Source organism: Bradysia coprophila (assembly GCF_014529535.1).
Source record: "Bradysia coprophila strain Holo2 chromosome X unlocalized genomic scaffold, BU_Bcop_v1 contig_185, whole genome shotgun sequence".
NCBI lineage: Eukaryota > Metazoa > Arthropoda > Insecta > Diptera > Sciaridae > Bradysia > Bradysia coprophila.
Window position 1 is genome coordinate 982,541 of NW_023503305.1, and position 16,384 is coordinate 998,924.

Consider the following 16,384-nt stretch of genomic DNA (forward strand, 5'->3'; position numbering starts at 1 on the left):
GTTATCAATCGAACTTGACGAAGAAAAATCTATCTTGACCAATGTTACAAACACGGCTGAGTAAAATAAACCAGGCAAGAGCAGTTCATTTTCGAAACGTCAAATAAGGGACTGTATGAAAATGAACTCAATTGAACACTACTGACATAAATTGAAAAATTTTATTCGCAAAATATAAAGGGCTACTAGATTATTCAGGTCCCTAGTCAAACAAGCGCTCCTGCCTGGTTAACTTTACTCTGTCGTGTTACAAATATTGCAACACCCACCGTTGAGATAACTTCAGTAAATATTGCCTGAAATATTGCATCATCCTTATGATCCTAATTGACGTAAAGTTGAAGAAGGTGGCTTGAAACTATAAAGAGTGATTCTGTCCAGAGAAATCGGACGCATAAAAAATAATTTTCAAATATTTCCTTATTCGAGTAGAGAAATGGGTGTCCCCAGTCTACGTTTCAAAGGTAAAAATTCATCGTAACACTACCCAACCCATGCATGTTTGGTGTCGTTGGAAAGTTGCGATCAGCAGCAGGGTAATGAGTCTCTTTCGTTGCGTTTCGGATACAGAGGAACCGCTAGAAGTTCACTGAAAAAGGCAATTTTTCTCATTTTTTCAACGGCTCATACCTCAGTGTGGATGAATTTTAAACCCAATTTGCTCTGAAAGTACCTTTTTAATGACTCCCTCAGGACCTTTTGCGTTTGAAAAAATTTCGATAAGGAAAGTCTTCAGTTGTTGATCACTAGTCAAGTGTCGAGGATTTTTTTAAAAAGTGGTTTTAGCTTCTAGAGACGAATACCTTTCAGGTAGGCACACACAAAAAGGCCACTGGAAAATGCGCTTCAGTATCGGTAAAAATTGTCTGAATTCTCAGGCCGTCGTATTTTCGGCCGTTGTGTCATTATCCGTTTCCTGATTTTCAATATACTGTACTCTTAACGCATGTGAGTGTAACAGAAATAACTTATCAATATTATAGGTACGATGTGATGGCTGCTCCAACAATCACTTGATAGCCGACAATTTGAATTGGTTCTCAGATATGAACGGCAAAAAGAATATCGAAGACATTCTCGCTGAAAAGGGAGAATCAGTAAAACGAATCGGGCTTGGTGAATTTATTGAGGAAATGGCTGAGGCTGCAGATGCGGTTAATTAACGAAAATAAAAACGCAAATTGTTTTAATGTAAATATGGTCTTTTTTATAATTGTTATTCAATTGTTTATAATAAGTACACAAACGATCAAGTAAATAATTTAAAATTATTGTGGCACTTTTCGACTAAACGTTAATACACAATGTGGTTGGTCCTTAATCTTAAACGAAAATTATTGCTCTCGCGTCATTTCATTTATTTTTGTAAGCGACATCAATTTAACGGACGGCATAATACAAAAGACTGATTACTGCATGAATGTCGCCGATGAAAGGAAGTATAGTTAAACTGAGGCAGCGGTTCGCGGTTCGTGTTTGGTTTGTTCGGTTTTATTTCGAAATAAAAATCAAAAAATGTAAAAATTAAAACGCAGCACGTTTGTCACCGCCTAGTAGAAAACGTGAAAAATGTGTAAATGGTCCTGCTGATCGCAGTGACTAAGCTACAAATTATTAACCGAATCGAATTTCAATTTATTGCATTCAAACTTAATGAATTAAAAAAAAAAGTTTGTGAGAGACGTGCTTCTACGACAACACTTACTTCTACAGGCCAGATCCTCAATTCTAGATTCACTTTTGAAAATTCTACGAATTGTTTGACTATTTTTCTGGTGTCTAAACGAATTGGCATGTACTAATTTGATCTAGGATTTTAACCGCTATGAACTAACAACCGGCATATTTTTCACAATTTTTTCCGTTTTCTTATTAGACGGCCACATGCATTTAATTGTGTCTGTATTTAGACTGTTTCGAAAAATAGATTCTAATTTTGCACACCATTTTGATTACAATTTTTAGTCGGTAATAAAACCTCGAACTGACTTAGTCGATTAAAATGGTCTCAGGAAGTTGATGGCAAAGTGATAATCATCTGTATTGCACAATTCGTTTCTTAAAATTGTTCCGAACGTAATTTGAGACTGAATTTTTTGATGGATGGATGGGGGGTTTGTGTAGTGTGTGGAAGTGATTGGATTTTTTTTTCTATTGCGACGAAACCGGTCGCAAAATTTTACTGCCAACAGTATTGTATTGGAGCCACCGATTTCGTCACAACAAAAATGAATTAATTTTACCCGACCAACTGTTGCGGTTTCAATTTATATTCAAAATTAGGTAGACTACACACACAGCCTGCGACGCAGTGTTGATGGTTTTTCATTGGATATTGTAAAATTCTAAATTAAAATCAGTTAAAAGTAACACATCGGGGCTGTGAATCAGCATCATTGCCAGAATAATATTTTCTTAACTTCTAAGTAACTAAATCTCTCGAATATATCAATGTAGCGGCAGAGACTGATTATAATATTGCCGTAATGACGAAAAGATTTACTCATAAGGCTGCGGACATTTCTTGCAATCGATCGGTCGTTTCAATTGTTTTTTTCTTCAATTCGTTCATATTTACTTCCATTCTTTGGCTTAAACCCTTTTCGGCTTGCTGACTATAGCATAATCTAATCCATTGTATTCACGGTGTCCCAGCACATCGTCGTCCGAAACCGAATTCAGTGAAGTGTTTGGCTTCCTTAGCACACCATATCCTAAATAGCTGTCATCAGCTAAGCGACATGGTGAAATGTCCGGACCAATAATTTCGTAATCATTTGCTGTGGTGGTTTGCGGTCTCATTGCAGTAGAATTGATAGTTACTACAGTTTTATAATCACTAGAAGTCTTAGTTTTAGTGGGGAAAAATTCCAATCGATCGTAATTGTCGTCGAGCATAGTCACATCCGGTTCGACTGGTGAAATCACTATTCGTTTGTCACAGCCATCAATCTGAGATTGTGTGCGTTGCCATGCGAAATCGACAATTTCGTCTTCCGGTGTTGTCATTCGTTCGGTGTGTTTTATGTCGTCGATGCCTCTGGTTTTCCACGCATTCGTAATGGTTTCGATTGATTCATAGTCTCGTTCATCGTTGGTTTTACTCTCGTTACGTATTGGTAGCTTTGGCGGCACTTCCGTAATGGATTCAGATGTTGGAATGACTAACGACAGAAGTGTTTTATTGGATTCAGATGCGGGTGGCGTTTTTAGAACAATTGTGCCCGATTTTATCGTTTCGGTGGATAGTGACAATGATTTTGAATATTTCTGTGATTTTGTTGAACGATTTTCGTTGTCCATTACACCCAGAGATTTTCGCGGTGGCTTGTGAGGCGTGTGTTTGATTAATGGAATGGAACTAGACGATGTTGACACATTGTTTAGCGAATCATTTGACGACAGAAAACCCCGAATCAGATGTCCACTTTGATTTAGATCACTTTCGGAATGGCTATGATGATTGGGTGATGGTGGTAACGGACTTCGGCTTCCTGGTTCCATAGACAGAGCAGCATTCAGTTGATCCAAACTGCCTATATTATCGCCGCTAATTAATTTTTTCATTGACTTCATTTTCGCAGCCATGCATCGAAACACTTCCTGTGGATTCGAATGTTCCAAACTGAAGACACCCTCACCCGTATCACACTTTCTTCCAGCCTCAAAAGTAAATTTCCCATCACGATATCCATATTTTCGGATGTACCGATATGGCCATTTCGCAACGACGACATTGTTCTCTTCCATCGCCTTAAGTTGCAATTCCGTTGTGGTTAAATGCAGCACATACGTTTTCGCTTCTAAATTACATTTAACAGATGTGTCGGACAAATGAAGTCTTATGGTGAAAACGCCATCGCTGTACGATGTACAATAGAGATCATTGTCCTCCTCGATGACAGAGTTTCGCGGTAATGTGCCCTTGTCCTTAAATGCAACACTTTGTAAGGCGTTCACCCACTTTTTGAGATCGTTTTCATTCAGCGCATTTAGTGTTAACGTTCCACTCTTAGTTACTACATGGATTAGGCTAGCTGGCGGAGGTTCTTGAGTAATCTTAACACAATTTTCTAATGTTATAATTTTTGGATTTTTGTCGTCTTCTTTGTCGCATATTTCCAAACGTTCGATACCATGTTGACTGGCTTTGAAAAGTAGGCAATGTTTGTGATTCGGTTGTTTCTGCAACGAAAAGAAAATTTTATTAGTATGATGGGATGGCGTTGCGTGTTTTTGTTGTAACATAAATAATGTTTAAAAACTGCAGGTCGGTTCCATTTTTACCATTTTATTATAATAGAGCATTTTAGTGGTCAATATTTTCCCAGTTCAACTAAATTTCTCGGATTCAGGTGGACAAGAAGGGTCGATTCATTTTTCAGTATTTTCCATTTTTTCCGGCTGCGTAATACTAAAGGCTTATTTTATTTACGAAATCCAACACCGGCCTAGAGGCTAGTCTGAAAACTCAAAGGTCCTGCAGGCTTGTCAATTCTAATAACTGATTAGCTTCCGTTCACCAAAATGTGACTAGCTCAACTTTGAACATATTTCTTTTTTGTTGGATCTGGTAAGACTCGGAACAGGTCGTGTTTGACCTGATCCTAAGTCGATGTTCAGGCTTCCCACTAAAGTTACCTGAACCTAACCTGACCTAAATTACCGTTTTTATCGTGAAAAAAATGGAAAAATTTTACATCAAAAATTTACTCGAAAACTTGGCAGGTCAGGTCAGATTATTGTTTTTCCAATCAAGTTCAGGTGACCTGGTTTCGGGTTGAAGAAAAACACTAGAGCCTTATTCCGAACTTTACATCGAAGCAAGCAGAATTTATTGGAATCAAAAAACATTTAGACAGTCTTCACCTGTAAGTCCGGTAGCATTAAGAGTGATATCGCCAAAACATCGAACAAAATCATACATTTTGGGACAAATGGTCACAGATATTATTGACTTATAGCTCATTCGATTCGTTGAACTTTTGCGAGTAAAATGTAGTACCACGTTTGGTGAACTTTATTTCGTTTTCAACACTCGAGGTCATAAAGTAAGGGCCTGCCAAAAATCGGTTTCTCGCGATTAGTCTAGTAAAACAATTTTGGGAAAAAACTTTTTTAGCCAACCTTGTAGGCCTTGAAGAGACGCACATTTTAAGTATACACACCACTAGGTCCATGTTGACCTGTTGGTGATATCCTTGGATAAGTTTCACTGCAAACGGTTGGATCGACTTTAGTTTATCCCTTTCTTTCGTTTGTTTTTCGGTTTTTTTCGGTTTTTTGTGCGGTTTTTCATTTATTATTGCTGATAAGAGTGAGATCAACTAAAATAAAGAAGTTTTTGATGTATTCACGTGGTTCTTATACTCTTGGAACCCAAATTTCGATCTATTTGGACTATTTTCTATATAAAAGTGGGGTATAAAGCATTTTTGGGCTTTTCTGTGGCTATTCAATATTTATTTTCAATTAAATTGTTATTTAAAGTAAAGTCAACTAAAATAAGAGTTCCTCGATATATCCACGTTAGTTCTCCTCGGATTACAAAACCTCGTGGAATAGGTGAACTTTTGTACCTGGTCTCATCCACAACTAAAAAAGTACAAAATGTATGACCCAGACCCTACACAATAAATGTTAAGCTCGCGTAAAATTATCTTAAACTTGCTCTTCTATCTGTGGTTTCCGACAACCAATACTTCAACTTTGGGAAACAAATGGTTTGAGAAAACTTAACATTCAACATCACCAGATTTTTTTTTACCAATTGTTATATGACCATGAATGTAATGCATTGGAAATGTAGTATGTGAATTTCTCGCAAATTCTTTGCAAAACTGAATAATACAAGAATCGAACAAATTTAAAAATAAAATTGCGAATTACCTGGTAGACGATAATTTATTCAAAACTACCGTAGTCTCGATGGAAAGTGTTACACACCGAAACATAAAAGAGTAACAAAAAGATTAGAGACCCAGCTTCTTTTCACCTAACATAAATACAAATTTCCTTAATTACAAAGTTAAACAGCAATCGAGCGCCTTTGAGGTAATTCCTAGTAATGCGATGTGACCAACAAAAAAACAATTAGAGAATTAGTTTCCGAATCCAGTTTTGCACGTGAACTTTATTTATAGCTGAACGAAATAAGCGACACTTAACGTCTTATTAAAATGAACAATGAGAAAAAGCATATTAATGTGTGTGGATGAATGGAACAAATTAAAACAGCGCGGTAAAAATACACAATTGCTTGTGTAGTATATTACCAGATAGACTCGTGTTTGAATAAGATTTTTTTTCCGAAAAGAACATGTTTTCGAATGGACACTATAACAGAAAGACTTTAAGATACAAAATCAATAATTTTCGTTTATTTCGAAGTTGTTTTTTTTCTCTCCCTTCTATATGCATTGAGAAAACCAATATCAACGCAAAGTCAATAATAATGATATGCAAAAACGTGTTAATTAATTTCAAATTCATAGAAAAGATTTGCCATTCAGCTGTTGAGGTTTTCGAAGCCTTTTATAGGCATATTTACTGTGAATAAACTGAAGAAATTTATTTACAGTCGTTCGTTACATGTTCTCACCACGAAATTGATGTTTTCATTAAGTGGTGTGGTTTTGATAATTCGCTAAATTTTATTACTACACGAGGATTATCATCGGTATTATATTTCAACCTTTCAACCAATAACAAAACAAACGAGAATTGGAAGAGACAGACTTCTTGAAAATGTTGGTTTATCAGTTGAAACGGTTTTTTTTCCTCTTCATTAGGTTCTACTAATTTACGGATATTGAATTCATAATCGTGTACGTTCAGTGCGATCCAGACACTTTTACTAGGAATAGATTGTCATAAATGTCGCAAATTTGTATCGAAATATATTTTTCCACAGTCACTTTTATGTAAAAAAAACTAACCGCAACTGTCTCGTCTGGGAGATGACAGCATAAAAGCTTTAAACAAGTTTTTAGTGTTTCGTGGATAATTTTCTTTCTATTTTTGTTGTTGAATATTTCAAATTTTCAAAGGTCCCGAAGTTGATGGATGGTGCGGCAAATTGAAATAAAATGCATTAATTAGCGTCGTTGAGCCAAAATTATTGAGTGAGTGGTATTTTGTGTGGTCTTAGTATGTTAATCATACCGCAATATCTATATTGTCTTGAGCTTGACCACACATGATACTTATCATATGGTGCGCACCTCGTAATCTTATTGGTACTTGACTTGTGTTTTACTCAACGTGATATAAGATTCCCCACTTTCAGTCAGTATTAAAGAGAAAATTTTCTTGGCACCTAAGCCTGTTATGCATTCTCATGTTTCTTAGTTAAAGTTTCCTTTAATTTTTCATTTAATGGAGTGGGAAGTTTATTTTGGGTATTTGAATGTAGATGTCTCACTTGTGAGTCACTATCTTATCAAAAAAGAATTTTGTGAGACGTTGTAAGAGAGACCTAATTAGATCTTACTAATAGCAGATGATTCGTCCATGATTAGGAAAAACCTCATAAGTTAGATAGCAGTGAGTCCGTCTGACGTAGGAAAAAAATCCTTTCTTATGAATTCTACAAAAACTAACAGTCTTTCAAAAACGACAAGCACATCAACAGTATCATCGAGTCCGCTATTTGTTCCGATCTAAACATTTTCCGGATGTCAATTAAAATTTTTCATACGTAGAATCGCTCATCCTCTATTTTTGTTATCGCTTGCGATAACACTAGGCAACAGAGCTCATGTACACGGATGGTGACATAGTGCGTTTAATTGGTCTTGGTGCCCTGAATATGGAACACACCTCCGTTCGTCCCAGTGACGTCTGTGTAGAGACGTAACCCACTCGAATACATGGCATCCATTCCAAAACTTGTATCGCCTTCAGGGCTTCTTAGCATGCGTTAGGAAAAAACTAATGGTCCGACAAAATCTTTAGCAGACGAGGCATTTTTCGGTATTTTTCTGCTATCTGTAAAAAACGAATAACTCTGAACAGTGTTCCCTTAATGGGTTGTGATGAAAGTTCATGGTTTGACCTTCGAAACTGATCGCCAGCTCCAATGTCAACATTTTCTTTTTGATTTTTCACTTCAATAATCTATTGAAATTGAGATATAGACTCAATAAACCAATTTATTCAACGTATACTATATGCCTGAAACATAAATAGTTTCATAAATTGTGTATTTACTGAGCGTCATAGACCTGAAACGTCATCCTTCTTCTTCTTAAAATGGCGAAAATCCCAACCCAATGCAAAACGTATATTGAGTTCTAATGAAGTAACTTAAGCAAAAGAAGTAACAGATTTAATGGTTGTAATCAACCCAAGTTTCAGTACCCCATTTAGAGTATCACTTTTGCTTGAAGTGCGTTGTTATAATACGTATGTCGTTTGAAAACTATCCAACTCCAGATAAATAGGGGCTATAAATGATGCTACGGAAAAAGGTTGCATATTTCAAACAGACCAAAGGCATATGTTTGACAACATAGTTTCTATAAATTCCGGTTAGTGATTACCGTCTCGTAAATAATGCCGAGACCAATAGATCTTCTTAAGTTCACAAAAATGTGATATTTATCATGTGTCATAAAATAAAACGAGAAATTAGATATCGTAACATTTCAAATTAACATAAAGTTCTAAAACGTTTTTTTCTACTTCATCTCTAAATTGTTATGGGCATAATACCTTTCAGTTCTTCGAATGTCTTTATCTTATTTGTACTCGAATAATAGTTTTGTTCGTTTTATAAATCCCTTTTGTGAACAATGTCAGTTCACGTAAGAGTAAAAAATAAAATCTTCTTTATTCTTATATATGCCAACGATAATCACCAGATTGAAATCAACTCGGAAATCAATGAATTCGGGTGAATAACCGCCATCAAAAATTGGGACGTTTACTTAAACATACAAATCATAATGTCAATTTTTATGTTTTTTGTGTGCATTGTAATGATTAAGAGAAAATCGTATAAGACCCCAGAGGACCAGCAAGCAAGCAAACAAACGACGAACCACTCCAATTAGTGTTTTATGGCCGTGCGTGGATTGCCGCGTTTACTTTTGCACTCGTAAAGTAACTAATTAACACGCGTACACCTTTCATGTTTCAATTGTTAGTAACTCTTTGGTAGTTATAGGTCATTCACCATTGATTAAAACACGAAAGATACTTTTTACAGTCAATGGGAAACAAGAAATAATTCACATTCTGGCACTTTTCGATAGCATTCCGGTAAATTCAGTTTGATGGGTCTTAACGTGTGCGATCACAATCTACACTCGTCGATCAAAGTTTCAGCTTCGACTCGATCAACACAATACTTTGTCGGCGATATGCAAATTTTTGTTTGTCTTTTTTTAGCATCCTAATCTTTAATCAAATTGTCATAATTATAACGATTCAATGCAAACTAAGGTTACAAAAAATTGAAGATTTTTAATATGATTCTAATCGATACGAATCTACATCTTAAATTGCTGCAAAATATGAAAAGACTTTGAAAAGTAAATTAAATATATTATACAATTCATGTAGGGAGTCGACAATGGATTTCTGAGAAAATTTTGCTAAAATTATTTTTTTTTTTTGAGAATATCGTTCCTCAATTTCTGCATGAATATTCAATGACCTCTGGGAATTATTGCAAGCAATCAAATGTTTCTGTTTATGAGCGGCTCTTCGGTTGAAACGATTTTAATTTTACAGTTTTACTGTTTTACCAGCTGGTCCACTCACACAAACAGATTATGGATGATAGCGGATAATAGCAACGCACTTAAAGCATGAGTGGCACTCTAAATAGAGTACTGAAACTGGACAGTGTAACAAACAAATTTTCATACAAAATAGTACTTGGCAGTTGTCATCAGAAGCACTTTTGCTTGAAGTGCGTTGATAATAGTCGACTTCCAAACTATGTAACAATTTGGCGGACGGATTTTTCAATAAAGTGACTAATGGCGGCATTCATTAAAACAATATTGATTATCACGGGAGATACGGAAACGTAAGTATAGAGCAACTATTGGAGTATAATATGAAATTCAAACGTTTTTTAATTTCGACAACGAAGACTTCGATAAATTCTATCCACGAAAACCAATTTAATTAAAATCTAGATGAAACGCCTCTACGGACGATGCATTTCATACATTTTGTTAATATTTTTGAGATCGGAATGTGTTTACTCAAAAGAGGGATCAACCGGTAGAATTCGAAATGATTGTGTAATGTTTACAATTTTAACGAAGATAAATCTTGATATGGTTAATGCTTCATCATTGTTTATCTGTCATACAGTTCCGATGTGAATTTCCAATATTTTTTTTAATTCAACTGCGTAACAATTTTGATAAAAGAGAAAAAGATAAAGACAAAAAAAATCCTCAAATGTATTTGAATTCAGAGAATCCATCGATAGTATATGATAGAAAATTTTATATTGGAACTATACAAGGCGGATGTGCCGAAAGAAAAAGTTATTGTAATTTCACTAACTTTAGCTACGTGATTTTTTTCACGTCGAAAAGTGTAGAATGTTGTAACCGATTACAAGCAAAATTGATAATAATGCTGCGCATAATTCGCATAATTCGCATAATTCCATCAATGACAAAATTGCATATTTTTAATGCGATTTTAATTGACTGATCCAGTAATTTAAATTTAGTGGAAATACGGATGTGAGGTAAACACAAACCGTGTTTACAATGCTGTACTTTGTAATATTGGATATTTGAATTATAGCACGCACGTGATGGTACTTATACAAATTTACAAAAAAGGAAACAAAAGTCCTTCAGGTAAATAAACCATTGGTGGTCGATTGTTTCAAATTGCCAGTAAGTTGGCGTTCATTGCATCACATAGAGATACGGAATTTGTCACGCAATCAAAGATATATTTTTTAAATACAATTTGGAGAAGAAATGATCATTTTGGAATACCTTTTTCGTTAACGAAATTTGAATGAAATTCTCATGAACTTATAAATCTCAATGTACGAAAACAAGAAAGAACTACCTAGTCAGTCACACGCGCTCTACCCCACGTTGAACTCATTGCAACAGGGTTACTCGCCAGGTAAATGTGTTTCGAGTACAAATATTGTTCGTAAAGATTGATTCCATTTTCTTATTTAAAATACAAATTAAAATAATCTTGGAACTCGCATAAAATTAAGAGTAGGACACGTTATACGGTGTTTGAATATGCCAAAATCGTTAAAAGATCTACTTTAATTACATAAATGAGAAAAAAGAAAATACATTAAAACGCAGAAATTGTGGGTGTTCGAACAATAAAAGATAAAATTTTGCGGAAAAAAGTACTTGACTTCACAATTAACAGACGTAAGTAAAATGATAAGCGGATAAAGAGAAGTTAAACATTATTCAATAATAAAAAAAAACAGCAAAGACAACTTATTCATCACCCGTTAAAGGCATTTCCTGTGACATTCTGAAAATCCCATGTAATATACGAGTGAATACACCTAGATATTTATCTTTCATTCGGTTAGCGAATATGAAGAGAAAAAAAGACAGTAAATAAATAAAGAAATAAACTCAAATCCTTGTTAACCAGAATTTTCGCACACAACTGAAACAAAATAAACAGACACTTCGATATGATATACCTTCTTTTGATGGTTGCTTCTGCAAAAACAGAGAAGAAGAAAAAGAAGGTAGAAACGAAAAAGAAAAGATAATGCAAAACCATAAACAAAATCATTGAACACAATTGAAAATCAAAATGCTCTCTTCGCGATAAGACAACACATCACGGCTGTGACACTTCCTATAAAATGTTTTCATAGAATGTGCCAATTTTGGTTGACGATTTTTCATTTCGTCCCAAATTTGTCACTTTTTTAGAAAATCGTTTTTCAATTTAATAAATTTTATATAGTTTTTCGGCAACAACGCTTTCTGTCGTAATCGATATTGAATTTTGATTCAATTTTTTGGTCAGTTTCATAATGAATTACAATATCGGTCTTACCTTTTTCGAAATTCGATTCAGTGAGAAGCCAGTCTGTGTCGGAATAGTCAATACGCCTGCCAGTACTGGAATTTCTACATCCATTTTATGTTGCAGAATAAAGACTCAATAAATCGAGCATTGATGATTTTCTCTGAAGAAAGTGAACAATATACTACACTCGAACTTATACATGTAAAAATTGCTTGCTCCACACAAAATAAACTTGTCGAAAAAAAAATAATACTTTAGCAAAGTCTATACGCTCAATTCACGTTACCAATTAAGAATCTCAAAATTTGTTAATTTAATCACTTTGTGTATTTGGTGATAGGAGATTGTTTGTTCACATATTTAAACACAAAATTTTTTTTCTTCTTCTTATATATTCGTAAAACTATACACATAGATGTAAAGAAACCACTTGTTGAATACACGTTACCACTCTATGAACCAATAAATTGTATTAAGAGTTCGTTTTCCTCGGTGAAGATGTTTTTTTTTGTTTAATTCTTTTTGTAAATAGTTAAGTCAATATTTTATTCTTTAAAAGTGATGGCACAAACACGGCACAAGATTAGTTTTTATTTCAGAGGAGAAAAAATAATAATTTTCTTAGATCGTTACGAAGACTCCTCTCTATTGACTGTGTTAGACTGATTTTTACGACACAATAAAATTATAAAAATGTCGAAAAACGAATAAAAGGCATACAAAAGATACAACGCAGCAAAGAGGTGATCGGTGTGAATGTGTTGCTAAGACTGGGTTAAGAAAGGTGGATATATCTCATTACAATACACACATGTGAGTTGTATTATATAGGCAAAAGAAGTTGTTGCTGACTGATATTTGAATGTAAAAATTGCTAAAGTATGGAATATTATTAGCAGCAGCTGTGACACTTAAGTTTATTGTTGTGTTAGTTCACGTTGTTTATTTCATTGTGATATGGTCTTCCATTCTTATATTATACATGTTTTGAGACTGTTGTACGTACACTATCCGATATAAGATGTCGTTAAAGATATACTACACTTAGAACAGCTTACGCGAATTGGGCTACTGATTTATTGTACGTTACGTTGATTGCTCGACGAACGGCCTTTGACCTCTACTGACAAGAAATAATAGACATCGAGGCTAAAATAAGTTTATCTATGAAAGTTAAGTCAGTCTAATTCATAAACTTTGACTTGAATTAAGGTAGAGATTGCACTTTGTCAGGTTTGATTTTCAGTTTCTGCTGCGTCTTTCCTGTAGTCCTTTGTGCTCGTCAATTGATGTCTACATAATTTTATTCTTATTCACAGCAACGGCATAGAATTGAAAATATTTACCCTGTTACTCAACATGATCAATGAAACGTTCTGATGTGTATATGACTCACAGAAATCGTATTGAAACGGAATGCCGTACTTATCACGAAACATGTTTTCCACTCGTACGTACAAACACAGTCCAACAGTTCCTTATTCTAAAACCAAAATGTTAGGGTTGATGTCTCTTTGCCGATGTTGAATGGAAATTGTGATGGGTACACCCGCTATAACCCAAGAATATACGCACCACGATATTGATTATTATGTATACACCGTATAGACAATATCTATTACATGCATCCCGTCATGTTGGTTCTGCTTGAATCATACTACGCACTATTAAAAGACAAAATCAATTCTTGAAAACGTCGTACGAGTCCTCGACAAGATTAACAAATATGTCTCGACTCGATATAATAAACATACTTTGATGTGCAGTCCATCCGATGCGACGGGAACAATATAATGTTATACCAAATATTGAACATAATGTCCACGCGATAAAATGACTCACCATTGAATGGATGTGTAATAAAATTGTAACGAAAGAAGAAGGTGGTAAAGGATAATGATTTGATTACCTGTTACGTATAGAAAATAATGGTCTCCCATTAAACAACATTTTTTTTGTTGTTTGTAGATACATTCCTGGCATACTTAAAATAAATGTTAGACGTTGATTGAATCACGAGGAATGACTGGCTCGTGGGAATTGTAATGTGATGTTACTTTTTTGCGTTAAGCATTTAGACAAATGGTTGTGCTGAAGATGAAGGAATGAAGAAGAAGAAAAAAACAGTCAGAACGTCATTTTAGCGATTTTCTATAGATTAGGGCTTCTTCGTTATCATCTCTGATTCAACTGTAACATCCATTTGCTCGTAGAAACATCTGTTTTCTAAATGAACATCATAGAAAAGAATATAAAATTTTTTTAAAACTTCTTTTCTTCACCAATTGTTCCTCTGGATTAAGATTTTGAGTACTTGATTGCGAGCTATCGGAATCAGAATATTATGAACCTACCCAAATGGAACCAAGTAAAGTTGGCACCATGTAAAGTGTAACCTTAGTTAAGACTCACAATCCCATAAAATATGAAGTTTGCATATGAATCAATCCATGACCTGTACTCTGACTAATTAAACTTCAAACAAAAATAGCTTGAAATCTGCCACTCTTATGGCGGGAAAGTGAGTCGTATTTGTAGTCTGGATCGGAATATATCCATTACTCCGAAAGTTTAGTCGCCCCGTCGCATTCGAGGGGTAAATGACTTTAAAAACCGGACTCCAGTGAAAGAATTACTTATTATGAATGAAACTAAAGCTACCTACTGACAATATTTGCTATTTCCCATTGGGATTTCTCGAATCTTGGTACATGATTATAAAACGTTTACCTCTCGGGGGATTGAGGTGTTCGAGAAAACGTGTCGATTGCTACAAATTTGGAATTAACGTTGACTCTTTTCGTGTGGCAACGGAGTATCGAAGGGGTATCGAAAATCCGCAAAATAGCGTGACGTTTTTTTTTGTGAAATTTATTGATTCATGTAATGGGTTGGTGTTGAGTTTAGGCAAATCACTCTCTGCTTGACAGTGCTAGACCCGGAAGAGGTACCTTTATGTTTAAAATGATAGTTCGTGATGAGGAGTGCCCAAAAAAATCGACATTTACCCTAGAAATGCGGGAAGTATGTGGTTCATTTCTTTCATCAATTTTTAATTGATTATCCTCAGTTGGATATTGTTACGATTGCAATGGAAAATAATTGTCCCCACTTAAACAAGCAAATGAAATCTCTATTACAAACCTGTCAACACGAAAATGGGTGATTTTCGTACTCTATTGACTGTTAATTTAATTACTAATTCATTTCATTGCATGTTCCATATTTTTCCGTCCATACTAAACATTTACTGCATCTAAACAACAATTTCGTGATAAATACGTACATAAATACTGAGCAAATATTTGTATGAGTCGATATACAATTATGTGTATTTAATGTCCTATAAAATTTACGACATGATTTGATTAAAGGCGAAGGACGCGAGGGATATCTTAAAAATTTTCAGAGCAAACATTTTCGTTTGAGTTTTTTTGTTTTTGTTTCTGTAATTCAATTTTGTGCGTGAAAATAGTTAAATTGTAGTGTGGTAGTACATTACGTCCGTGCTTCCCAAATGATTTGATGGCGGACTAGAAGGTGAGATTGCACAGATTGAGTTTTCATATAATTTTCTATTAATTAGAATCAGGGAAGAAGCATTGTGCTGTGAGGTTGGAGGTTTGAGATTATTGATCCAAGCCAGAGTTGAGATTGATAAGCATGCTACCTGCATTGCAAATTTAAGTGAGAGATGAAGTAGTCTTCTCCCGCAATATCTTGCAAATTATTCAAAAGTGCAGTTCTAAGCGATTTCAAATTATGTTCCCTGACCTTCTCAGGCAAAGACGCGGTAGTGTTTATCGAGTAAAAAGGAGAGTGACAATCGAACGACAAAATTTATTTCTCTATGGATTGGATGTTATGTCCATTTTCCATAATAATCATCATTTTATTGGCATTATTACGATTCAACAATAACAACACGATACTAATCAATGAACAAACACATAATGGATATGTGACTGATGACATTGCGTGCTAAATAGCAATATTTATCACGTTTCAACGTCGAAAACCACAACACTTTGTATTATGCGTCGTTTGGCCTTCGTTATCGTACCAAAGAAAATATGAAAAACTTTCGATAAAAGTGAAAGATAAAATTTAATGTTCCTAAAAAATATCCATAATACATATTTAATGGGCCTTTATATCCATTTGTAATGTCTTGGAAAAATAAAAAAAAATTCTCGTTTTAAATGGAAATGTCAGGCTAAAGTCAAGTGGTAAATCGATCGATACAAATGGTTTAACTGCGTGGCTGGGTTTGCTGTTTTCATAATAAAGAAAAACAATGCAAAACTTAGTAACGTACACGCGAAAATATGATTCATCTTGTCAAGGTTAGCTTATTAAAATTTCCTTTCCCCGA

The 16,384-nt window shown here is 34.6% G+C and overlaps 1 protein-coding gene across 1 annotated transcript; it reads right to left on the reverse strand.

Moving 5' to 3' along the window:
* Positions 1-1,181: 1,181 nt before the first annotated feature.
* Positions 1,182-12,780, reverse strand: LOC119068463. The gene is made up of 2 exons (XM_037172056.1): positions 12,037-12,780; positions 1,182-4,185 (listed from the first exon to the last, which is right to left on the reverse strand). The coding sequence occupies exons 1-2, from the start codon at positions 12,118-12,120 to the stop codon at positions 2,593-2,595; spliced, it is 1,677 nt and encodes a 558-aa protein (XP_037027951.1). The 5' UTR covers positions 12,121-12,780; the 3' UTR covers positions 1,182-2,592.
* Between the last annotated feature and the right edge of the window lie 3,604 nt (positions 12,781-16,384).